Source organism: Myotis lucifugus, unplaced genomic scaffold, assembly GCF_000147115.1.
Source record: "Myotis lucifugus unplaced genomic scaffold, Myoluc2.0 scaffold_164, whole genome shotgun sequence".
NCBI classification, from domain to species: Eukaryota; Metazoa; Chordata; class Mammalia; order Chiroptera; family Vespertilionidae; genus Myotis; species Myotis lucifugus.
This window is the reverse complement of record NW_005871212.1, coordinates 2,808,655-2,821,199: the sequence shown is the minus strand read 5'-3', so window position 1 is coordinate 2,821,199 and position 12,545 is coordinate 2,808,655. Positions and strand designations below refer to the sequence as shown.

The window sequence follows — 12,545 nt, the reverse complement described above, 5'->3', positions numbered from 1 at the left end:
TGTTAGGGCACATGCCCTGCTTTCAGGCTTAATCCCCAGTAGGGGGCGTGCAGGAAGCAACTGATGAATGTTTCACTCTCACACCAGTGTTTCTTTCTCTCCCTCTCCCTTCCTCTTTCGCTAAAAATCAATAAAAAAGATTTTTAAAACATTTAATATTGAAGTGGATCTAGGTGCCCCCCCGCCCCAGGACTCTCAGGACATTAGGCAGCAACCTTCCTTAGTCTAGACATTCTCCCTAGAGTTCCAGCTTGAGGGTCACTGTCTCATTTATATATACACACGTGCCTGTGATGAAGCATGTCATAAATGATTGTGACATTTAGTATTAGAAATTTAAAAGTCAAAATGTATAAAATAAATGTTAAAATAGATATGGGCAGCCTAAATTTTCAACAAAAAGAGAGTTTTTTTCTTAAGCTAAAAGGAGACCACTTTTCTCTGGAATTTAATCACAGGGCTGTGACATGTATTAGAAAAAATGGGAAAGCCCTGTCCCAGTAGCTCAGTTGGTTAGAGTGTTAGCCTGATATGCCAAGGCTGTGGGTTCCATCCCTGGTTAGGGTACATACAAAAAGCATCCAGTGACTGCATAAACAAGCGAAACAGCAAAGCGATGTCTCTCTCTCCCCGCCCCCCTCTTCCTCTCTCAAGTCAATAAATAAAAAGAAAAAGGGCCTGGCTGGTGTGGCTCAGTGGTTGAGCATAGACCTATGAACCAGGAGGTCACGGATTTCCAGTCAGGGCACATGCCTGGGTTGTGGGCTCAATCCCCAGTAGGGGGCGTGCAGGAGGCAGCCAATCAATGATCCTCTCTCATCATTGATGTTTCTATCTCTCTCTTCCTCTCCCTTCCTCTCAGAAATCAATAAAAAAATATATATTTTTTAGAAGGAAAAGGCTTTTTTGCATCTAAAAAGTAAAATGCAATAAAGAAATGTATTGAAGTACTACAGGCCTGATGCACGAAATTCGTGCAAGGGCCTTGGCCCCTGCTGCCGTGGCAGCCACCTCTGCCTCGGTTCCCAACCACCTCTGCTTCGGCTCCTGCCCGCCGTGGCTTTGTCCAGAAGGAAGGACGTTCAGTCTAATTAGCATATTATGCTTTTATTATTATAGATCATTATAGTTGGTTGCTGGAATTGTTTGGTAGAATGTAGTAAAACCCTAGTCTCATTTGAAATTGTCGGTATCCTTTTCTCTAGCCTTAACTGATGACTGCATACCACTCTTGGCCATTACTGATGCCACGTGTGTGATTCACTTCAGCTTTCCTTCCTCACCAAAAATTTTTGGTGGTCGCCTATATTGCATGTCTGATCATTTTCAGAGTTTAACTGAACAGGTTTGATTATGTTTTATTATCTTTAAATATTTTACTGTGTAACAAAAAATTCAGAATCCACAAAGTTTTGTTGTTCAGACTGGTATGGATGATCCACTTCCTTTATTCACCCCGATTTTAAGGGTTCTCTTGCAAAACAGGGAGGTAAAAAGGCCAAATCTGTCTTGCTGTTGACGGAGAGAAGTTCATGCCATGCTGTGGGTGTTTTGCGATACTTGGAAAGAGCAGATGCCAAGATTCCATCGGAGCTGTATCAGTTTACTGCAGGCGTTCTAGAAGCCAAGGAGGACAAGAAAGCCGGAAGGCCTCTCTGTCCGTATCTTAAGGCTTTTGGATTTTGCAAGTAAGTCAGGCATCTTTTTTTATCATTGAGATATACAGTAAAGGGCACAGGTGGTCAGTTTACAGCTCGATGCCTTGTGACATGTGTGCACCCATGTAAACCACCACCCGGCTCTGAGAGAGCGCCCAGAGACCCTCTCATGCTCCTTCCCAAGGTGCCCTTCCTCCAGAAGTAACACCCTCCTGATATTCATCAACATTGATCCGTTTTGCTTGTTTTTTTACTTCATATTCAACCTAATATCTGTGACATTTATCTGTGTTGTTATGTATCTCAGCCTTTGCTATTTGTTTATTAGTGGCTCAGTATTATTTATATGAATACTAGAGGGCCGGTGCATGAATTCATGCAAGGGTAGGGTCCCTCGGCCTGGCCGGTGATCGGGGCTGATTGGGGCCATCTCGCCCAGTCCCAATCGGGGCTGACTGGCTGGGGGAAGGGACTGTGGGAGGTTGACTGTTGGGAGACGCCACTGACCACCAGGGACAACTCCCCCTGGTGGTCAGTGCGCATCATAGCTACCAGCCGGTCGGTCGGTCGTACGGGTCACTTAGGCTTTTATATACAGTATATAGAAGATAACACAATGTATATATCTATTCTCTTGATGATCCTATGAGTTGTTTCCAGTTTGAGCTATTTTATAGGAAGCTGCTGTGAACATTCTTGTACCTATATTTTTGTGGAAATATGAACCCATTTCTCATGATTATATACTTTGTAGTGGAATTGCTGGATCATGGGATAAGCATATGTTTAACTTTTCCAAAGTGCTTGACCATTTTATGGTTTAATCAGTAATGTGTGAGAAGGTTTGAGTTGCTTTATATCCTCACCAAAACTTAGAATTCTGGGGTGTAGTGGTAAACCATTGTGATTTTCTTTTGTATTTTCCTAATAATTAATGATGCTGACTGTCTCTTCATATGCTTGTGGGACATTAGACAATCCTCTTTTTGTGATGTGCCTGTTAAGGTCTTTTGCCCATTTTTAAAAAATGGGTGTTTATCTTTTTCTTACTGGTTTGTAGGATTAATTAATTTATTCTAGATAGAAGTGCTTTGTCAGATATATGCATTGAGAATATCTTCTCCCAGTCTGTGGCTTGTGTTTTCACTCTTTTAATAGTCTTTTGATGAACAGACATTTTAAACACTGACGAAGTATTTTGTGGCTACTGTTTTTCATGTCCTATGTAAGAAATATGTGTCTGTCTCCAGGTCATGAAGACAGTCTCCTGTATCCTCTAGTACAGTGGTTCTCAACCTTCCTAATGCTGCGACCCTTTAATACAGTTCCTCATGTTGTGGTGACCCCCATTTCATTGTTACAAATTGAACATAATTAAAGCATAGTGATTAATCACAAAAACAATATGTAATTATATATGTGTTTTCCAATGGTCTTAGGTGACCCCTGTGAAAGGGTCATTCCACCTCCAAAGGGGTAGCGACCCACAGGTTGAGAACCGCTGCTCTAGAAGCTTTGTAGCTTTAGCTTTCACATTTAGGTGTGTGATCCATATTGAGTTAACTTTTGTGTACAGTGTGAGATTCGAGGCACAGCTTACTTTTTCCAAATGGATAATCACTTGCTGCAGCATCATTTATTTAAATCATCATTGTGTCCTCACTGAGTTGGTGCCTTTAATATAAACCAGATGACAGTATATGTGTTCCCTCTGTGGACTCTTTCAGTTACCTTGGTCTACTTGTCTATCCTTATACCAGTCTATTTTTTCTCAAGTATTGTAGCATATATTATAGTGAGTCTTGGCATCTGGTATATTAAGTTCTCCAACTTTGCCCTTCTTCAAGGTTGTTTTGGCTATTATAAGTCTCTTGCATCTCTATATACATTGTAGAACAGGTTGTCAACTTGTTCAAAAACTCTGCTGGAATTTTGATAGCAACTGCATCGATTCTGTAAATCAGTTTGGAGAATATGGATATCTTAACAGTAATGGGAGCCTCTCCGTAATCCAGGCATAATGCCATTACTTGATACATAAATGGATGGCTGGGACTGGGTAGTAGGTGTCTAATAATTTATTGGATTTAATGTAATTTTAAGATAACTTGACATGTATTTTTTAAATCTATGTTACATTAAACAGGTTATTATCAGCAGTTTCCACTATGCCTTTAAATAGAATGTTGACTTTTAAAACTGAAGCTTCTACTATTTCTAAGTTTGGGTTAAGGCCAGCATGTCAAACTCAAAGGCTAACACGGGCCAAATAAAGGAGGCATGCGGCCTGCAGGCTGTGACTTTGACATGCTTGGGTTAAGGAATGGCTCAGAGTCTATCTTGGAAATCCATTTTGTTCATTTATGTATTACACTTAAGCATGTCTAAAGAAATAATGAAGTAACTCGTTAATTCAGCATTAATTAAAATTTAGGGTCCTTTTCACATATTTATGCATTGTTGGTGTCATTTGAAGTATTTAGTATATTATCTTTTAAAGTGTTTCAAATAAAAGTTCTCTGATTTAAATTATAGATTCATCTCTGATTTCAAAATCTGGGTACTTTTTTTCAGAGACAAAAGGATTTGTCCTGATCGACACCATATTAATCCAGAAATAGACAATCCCAGAAAATTATCCAACCAAGCTATACCATTGTTTGGATACATTAAAGTAAGTTCTGTTGAAGATTGTTTTGTTGAACGATTAATGGTCATTTTAATGAACATATTTTTTAAGCAGCAGAACCTTAGTAGAATATAATTATGATTTCCAGTGGTCAGTATTAATTGACCACCATTAATCCAACAGTAGGCACCGATCCTTAGAAGGCTCCCAGGTTATTTAGAAAACCAAGGTCAAATTGGGGAAGTGGATAAACCCCTTCAACAATTTCAGAAAGAGTGTTTTTGCGGGGGAGGGATTATTAAAAATGATGCATTGACCACATGAGTCTTTTCAGAGCATCCATGATTATTGCTTTGAGGAAAATTCTGAGATGCAGATAGAATTGCTGAGTTTTCTTTTGAATCCTTTTTATTACTTTTTGAGCTTGATTTCCTTTTCACCTTCCCTTTCCCTTAAAGCAGCGGTTCTCAACCTGTGGGTCGCGCCCCCTTTGGCGGTCGAACGACCCTTTCACAGGGGTCGCCTAAGACCATCCTGCATATCAGATATTTACATTACGATTCATAACAGTAGCAACATTACAGTTATAAAGTAGCAATGAAAATAATTTTATGGTTGGGTCACAACATGAGGAACTGTATTTAAAGGGCCAGAAGGTTGAGAACCACTGTCTTAGAGTATATCTGTTGTGCTGTACTCATTTTCGGTGATTGCTGTAACAAACCATAAACTGGGTGACTCACAACAACAGATTTATTGTCCTGGTTGAGTGTCATCCTGTGCACCGAAAGGTCATAGGTTCAATTCCTGGTCAGAGCACATACCCAGGTTTCAGGATCGATCCTCATGTTTCTCTCTCACATGGATGTTTTCTCAACTACTTGAGTAAATACCAAAGAGCATTGTAGCATTGTATAGTAAGACTTTTTGTTTTGTAAAAAACTGCCATACTGTTTTCGGAAGGGCCTGTGCCATTTTGCATTCCCACCAGCAGTAAATGAGTTTTACCAGCATTTGATGTTGTCAGTGTTTTGGCTCTTAGCCTTTCTAATAGGGTATTTTTTTCCATTGAATTTTAGAGAGTGGGAGAGAGGGAGGGAGGTGGAGAGAGAAATGTTGATGTGAGACACATTGATTGGTAGCCTCCCACACACGCCCCAACCAGGGCCAGGGATCGAACCTGCAAAACAAGGTTTGTGCCCTGGACTGGGAATCGAACCCGAGACCCTTCAGTGCGTGGGCTGACGATCTGTCTACTGAGCCATACCGGCCAGGGTGGTCAGGGTGGTAGTGGTATCTTGTTTTAATTCGTATTTCCCTGATGACATATAATTTTGTTTTGTTTTGTCTTTTTTTAATCCTCAACCGAGGATATTTTTCCATTGATTTTTAAAGAGTGGATGGGGAGAGACAGAGAGATACATCAATGTGAGAAAGACACATTGATTGGTTGCATCTGGGGCCGGGGATCCTGCAACTGAAGTATGTGCCTGTGACTGGTATCGAACCTGCGACCCTTCAGTCTGCAGGCTGATGCTTTATCCACTGAGCCAAACTGGCAGGGCCCTGATGACATGATTTTGAACATCTTTTCATATGCTTATTTGTCGTTTGTATATTTTTTTGGGTGGGTGGTGGGATATTAGTTCAGGTGTTTTGCCCCATTTTTTGTTGTTAATCCTCACTCCAGGATATTTTTTCCATTGATTTTTAGGGAGAGTGGAAGGGAAGAGAGAGAGAGAGAGAAACATCGGTGTGACACATCGATTGGTTGCCTCCTGCACATGCCCTGGGGCTGGGAATCAAGCCTTCGAGCCTTCAGTGCACAGACCAGTGCTCTAACTATTGAGCAACACTGGCTGGGCTGCCCATTTTTTAATCTGGTTGTATGTTGTTTTAAATCTTTATTGTTGAGAATATTACAGATGTTTCCCTTTTTCCTCTCATTGCCCCCCACTGCCCTGTTCCCGCCCCACCCAAGGCCTTCACCACTCTACTGTTTGTGTCTATAAGTAATGCATATATGCATATAAGATCTTTGGTTAATCTCTCCCTGCTCCCCAACCCCCTTCCCTCTGAGATTCGTGAATCTGTTCCATGGCTCTTATTCTATTTTATTCATCAGTTTATTTTGCTCATTAGGTTTCTTGTTTGTTTGATTTTTAAATTTAGTTATTGATAGATATGTATTTATTGCCATTTTATTATTCATCTTTTTTCTCTTCCTCCCCTTCTTCCTCTTCCACCTCCTCCTCCCTTCCCCTCCTCCTCCTGCTCCTTCTCTCCCCTCTCCCCCCTCTCCCTGTAGCCCCCTCCCCCTCAACATTTCATGTAATAGTGTTTTGGTGGTGATGAACTCCTTTAGCTTTTTCTTGTCTGTGAAGCTCTTCATCTGATCTTTCATTCTAAATGATAGCTTTGCTGGGGAAAGTAATCTTGGTTGTAGGTCCTTGCTATTCATCACTTTGAATATTTCTTGCCACTCCCTTCTGGCCTGCATAGCTTCTGTTGAGAAATCAGCTGACAGTTGTATGGGTACTCCCTTGTAGGTAACTACAGTGGGGCCTTGACTTATGAGTGTCCCGACTAACAAGGTTTTTTGAGATACGAGCCGTCTCTCGGCCGATTTTTTGCTTTGAGTTGCAAGCTCAAAAAAATTCGGATTACGAGCCAGCTTCAGATACCCCACCGCTAGTTGGCGCAGCGAACGTCACAGTGATTTGACATACGAGTAATTTGAGTTATGAGCTCCGTCACGGAATGAATTAAACTCGTAAGTCAAGGCCCCACTGTAACTGTTTTTCTCTTGCTGCTTTTAAGATTCTCTCTTTGTCCTTTGCCCTTGGCCTTTTAATTATGATGTGTCTTGGTGTGGTCCTCTTTGGATTCCTCTTGTTTGGGGTTCTCTATGCTTCCTGGACTTGTAAGTGTATTTCGTCACAGGTAGGAAAGTTTTCTGTCATTATTTCTTCAAATAGGTTTTCAATATCTTGCTCTCTTCTCCTTCTGGCACCCCAATAATGTGAATGTTGGTATACTTGAAGTTGTTCCAGAAGCTCCTTACACTATCTTCATATTTTTGGATTCTTTTTTCTTTTTGCTCTTCTGAGTGGGTGTTTTTTGCTCCCTTATATTCCAAGTTGTTGATTTGATTCTCGGAATCATGTATTCTCCTGTTGAATCCCTGTAAATTATTCTTTATTTCAGTTAGTATATGCTTAATATCTTACTGGTTGTTTTTCGTGTTTTTGACATTCTCACTAAGATGCTTGAAAGTCTTACTAAGTCCCTTGAAGCTCTCATTAATTCCCTTGAAACTCTCATTAAGACCCTTGAATAACCTTATAACCATTGTTTTGAACTCTGTATCCAGTAGTTTGCTTGCTTCCATTTCTTTCATTTGTGACATGTTTCTTTGTCACAGGAGGCACAGACCATTTTACAGTGTTCATATTTCCACAAAAATATAGATACAAGAATAAACAGTTTCTTTGTCCACATTTTGGCTGCTTCCCTGTGTTTGTTTCTCTATATTAGGTGAAGCTGCTCTGTCTCCTTCAGTTGGTAGAGTGGCCTTGTGTAGTAGGTGTTCTATAGGGTTCAGTAGCTCAGCCTCCCCAGTCATCTGGTCTAGGCACTCCATATGTGCCCCTTTGTGGGCTGTGTGCACAGTCTTTTTTTTTTCCACGGGGTGGGGGGCGGTGTGGGGGTGAGGGAGGCAAAGGGGAGGGACCGGGGAAAGCTGCTCTCGCTGCAGCTCTGGCCCGTGGGGCGCAGGGACACTCCAACCCAGGAGGAGGGAGGGGGAAGGAGGTGGGAAGGGGCTGCACAGTCTTATTGTAGTTGAGTTTTGATTGCTGTTGGTGTCACTGGAGGAATTGACCTCCAGGCCAATTGGCTGTGAGGACCAGCTGCATCCACAATGGGAGAGCTGCTGTGTAGGAGACACCCCTGTGGAGCAGGACTTGTTTCAGTGGGGCTTTGGTGCTCACTGAGTCTGCCCATTGAGTGTGTCGTGTTGTAATCTGGTATGGTCTGAAGCTGTCAACTGGTGGCCCTGACTCTGGGGCTTCCCAGGAGGTGCAAAGTCAGCCACTGCCTGGGGTCTCCTGGCAGGAACTACAAAGAGATCTGCAGATGGCTGCTACTTGTATTGGGCTAGGAAGTGCCCAGGCAAAGCCTAGCTGTGAAGCAAGGCAGGCTGGTGCTAGTGCCAGGTCTTGGGCCTTTTATTGATAGGTTTGATGCCAGCTGTTGCTGCTTCCAGAGATTTTAACAAAGTCTGAAGCCTGAGCTAGGACAGGCCATTCATATGGAAAAGCTACTGCAAACAGGTTGGGTGGGGCTGCAAATTGGATGGGGTAGGGTCTCAGGGAATCACCAGGATGGATGAATAATATGGGCTATGCTGATAGAAACTCAAATATGGCTGCCAGTCAGCTCTGCTCTGGGGGAGGTCCCAGCACAGTGACAATGACCCCTGCGAGCACCTCTGTCTGGGAGAAAGCCGACTCCAAGTTCCTGGCCTGATGCCAGACAGTCCATTTCCTCCCCAGATATCCTTGGATTGTCCCAAAGCTGCCATCCAGCGCTGGAGCTCAGAGGAAGCAGGACCATGTAAGTTTGTGTGCCGGCCCTTTAAGGGGAACATCTGGGACTCCAGTAGCATCCCTGTCACTCAGCCACAATCCCCACTGGTTTTTACAGCCTGAAGTTATAGGGACTTCTCTTCCCAGTTCTGGAACCCTGGGCTGGAGGTCTGGTATGGGGTTGGGACCTCCTACTTCTCACAGGAGGCCTTGACAATATCTCTCCCAATTAAAAAAAAAGGCACACATGGGTGTGGAACCAGCCTTTTCTACACCTCCAACTCCTGCTACCAATCACAATGTATTTTCTTCTTTACTTCTCTAGTTGTAGGACTTTCATTCAGCCAGATTTCGGGCGGTTCTGAATGATGGTTGTTCTGTATTTTAGTTGTAATTTTGATGTGGTTGAGGGAGGCAGTGTGTACCAGCATTTACCTATGTTGCCGTCTTGGTTCTCTGATTGTATGTTTTCTTATTGTTTAGTTTTAAGTGTTTGTATATTTTGGATACCAGCCCTCTATCAGATATGTATTTTGCAAAAAATTTCTTCAAGTCTGTGGCTTGTCTTTTCATTCCCCTTAGAGTATTTTTTTGCAGAGCAGAAGTTCTTAATTTTAATGAAGCCCAACATTCCAATTTTTTCTTTCATGGATTGTGCTTTTGGTGTTGCATACAGACTCATTGCCAAATCCAAGGTCACCTAGATTTTCTCCCTGTTATCTTCCTCATCTGCTGTTATATGGGGGTCCATGGGGATACTTGGTCAGTTTTAATTGCAAATTGTTTCCCTGACTTTTTGGTTTGCTGTCTCATTGATCTGTCTTTATGTGGAGATTCAGGGATGATAAAAAAATACAACACTTGACTACTGCCATCTTCCCAGAACCCTTCTAACCAAGCCTCTTTTTTTTCAACCACCTGAGGATATGTATTTTTATTGATTTTTAGAGAGAAAAAGAGAGAGAGAAACATTGATATGAGAGATAAACATTGGTGTGAGAAACATTGGTCGGTTGCCCTCTGCAAGCACGCTGACCGGGGACTGTGGAAGAGAGAGAGAGAGAGAAAGAGGAAGGGAGAGGGAGAGAGAGATAGAAACATCAGTGATGAGAGAATCATCAATTGGCTGCTTCCCGCACACCTGGGGATCGAGCCCGCAACCCAGGCATGTGCTCTGACCAGGAATTGAACGGTGACCTCCTGATTCATAGATCAACACTCATCCACTGAGCCACGCTGGCTGGGCTAGTTTGTTCAGTTTTGATAAACATATACAATCATGTAACCAATACCACATCATGATATTAAAACTTCCATTACCCCAGTGAGGTCTCTCCTTTCCCCCTTGAAGTCAGTCAGTCCTTTCTCCACTCCCCCAACCCCTGGTAACTCCTGATCTGTAACTATCAGTTTGTCTTTACTAGAATTTCATATTAATGGACTCATACAGTATGTAGGCTTCTGTGTCTCATTTCTATCAGCTTAATTCTTTTGAGATTCATCTATGTTGCTCTATTTTATTGCTGAGTAGGATTCCATTTATATGGATTTATCATGGTTCGTTCACAAGTTGATGGGCATTTGAGTGGTTTGTGTTTCTGGCTGCCATGAACATTTGTGTTTCAAGTGTTTTACACATTTTCATTTCTCTTGAGTAAGACCTTGGAGTGAAATTGCTGGGTCATATGATAAGTGGATATTTATAAGAAGCTGCATGCTCACCAGCACTGCATATGAGAATTCCGGTTGGTACAATCTCATCAATACTTGGTATTCTCAGTCTTTAATTTTTGCCACTCTGTTGCATTTGCACTGATATCTTATTTTGTATTTCCCTGGTGATAAAGAAGCTTGGACATCTTTTCACTGCTTATTGACTATTTGTATCTCTTCTTTTATGAACTCTCTGTTCAGAATTTATGTCCACTTTTAAAATTTAGGGTTTTCTTTTTGTTGAGTTAAGAATTCTTTATATATTCTGGATAATATATATCCTTTGTCAGATATATTGCAAATATTTTCTCCCACTTGAAAATCAAAACTCGGTTGAAGCATTGTCCTGTACACCAGAAGGTTGAGGGTTCGATTCTGTGTCAGGGCACATACCTAGGTTGTAGGTTTGATCCCCGGCCAGGGTGGGTATGGGAGGCAACCCATTGATGTTTCTCTCTCTCTCTCTCTCTCTCTCTCTCTCTCTCCCTCTCTCTCTCTCTCCCCCTCCCTCCCTCCCTCTTTCTTTCTCTCTCTCTCTCTCTCTCTCTCTCTGTGTGTCATCAATAAAATCATGTCCTAGCCCAGCCTGGCATGGCTCAGTGGTGAAGCACCGATCTATGAACCAGGGAGGTCACAGTGGATTCCCATCAAGGGCACATGCCTGGGTTGCGAGCTCGGTTCCCAGTAGGGGGCGTGCAGGAGGCAGCTGATCAATGGTTCTCTCTCATCATTGATGTTTCTCTCTCTCTCTCCCTCTCCCTTCTCTGAAATCAATAAAAATGTATTTAAAAAGAAAGTATTACAGATGTCTCCCTTAAAAAAAAACGCAATTGATTTTTTACCCTTACCTTGTATCCTGTGACCATACAAACTGAGTTAGTTGTGTGCATAGGTACTGGGGAGAGTGGAATCAAAACAGGTGGGGGGTGGGGTGTCGAGAAGGGACCCTCCCGGGGTGCCCAGACTGGGGGGGGGGGCGGTTCTGGCATGTGGGACTTTCAGTGCTGAAAACAGGATGGTATGGGATAGATCAGGACAAGTTGATAACCCTACCCTGTCTGGAGGCCTCATGCTCTCCTTCTGTTGAGAGAGTCCAGTTCACAAGCTGCTTTTTGCTGCCTCCTTTCTGCCAACCTATGTCTTTGGATGTGCTAGTGACCTACGGCGGGACTGCTGCAGCTGAGGCCAGCTCGGCCTGGACTTTGTCTACCCCGTGTGTGCTGAGGCCCCTCTCCTTGACATAAAGCCTTGTTATTTGGGAAGTATGGGAGGAAGAAACTCTCCTCTTTATTCCTGTCACTCTAAAACAATCACATTACCATTTTAGTATATTTTTTCTCATTTTTCTTTGTACATCTTTTAAATTTTTGTTATTGGTGTATGTATTGTGCCCTGCCCATTTCTCGTAACATTGTAGTGAGCTTTTCTCATCCTCCGTACTGCCTCATGGTCACTGACTGCTGTCACCAAGTGGGTTAATGAATGGAATGCCAGGCTGAGGGGGCCTCTAAACCTTAGGGGAGAAGACTCCCTGGGAAGGATCGTTGCCAAGCAGGAAGGAATGCTGAACTCCTGCCTGAGGTGGGGCAGGCCTGAGTAAGCACTCAGGGCTTATTGAGGCAGCTTTCTGCACGGGGGTGCTGGAGAATGGCTGGCTTGGGAACTGTGACTGACATGTTACCGGTCCCCTTTCTGCTGACATTCTAGTGGGGATGGTCCACAGTGGACAGGTGAGTAAGAAAGATGTGCTGTGAAGAGGATGAAATGTAGGGAAATACTAGGGGGTATGCTGCTGTAAGGGTGCCAGGGGGCAAGGGGCCCTTTGAAAATTATAGGCAGGGAGGGACTCTCTGAGGAGAGTCAACTGCATTGAGGGTCAGATAGAGGATCCAGCCATGGGAAGACCTGGGGAAGAATATTCCAGGCAGGAGGAACCAGCATGGTACAAAGGCCCTG

General features: G+C 43.0%; 1 protein-coding gene across 1 annotated transcript in view; it reads left to right on the top strand.

Annotated features, from left to right (window-relative positions):
- Positions 1-12,545, top strand: part of TDRD12 (tudor domain containing 12) — an 85,948-nt gene that overhangs the window by 59,269 nt on the left and 14,134 nt on the right. The window contains 2 exon segments of the mRNA XM_023759893.1: positions 1,468-1,688; positions 4,233-4,332. Of these exon segments, the coding sequence (XP_023615661.1) occupies positions 1,468-1,688; positions 4,233-4,332 (321 nt within the window).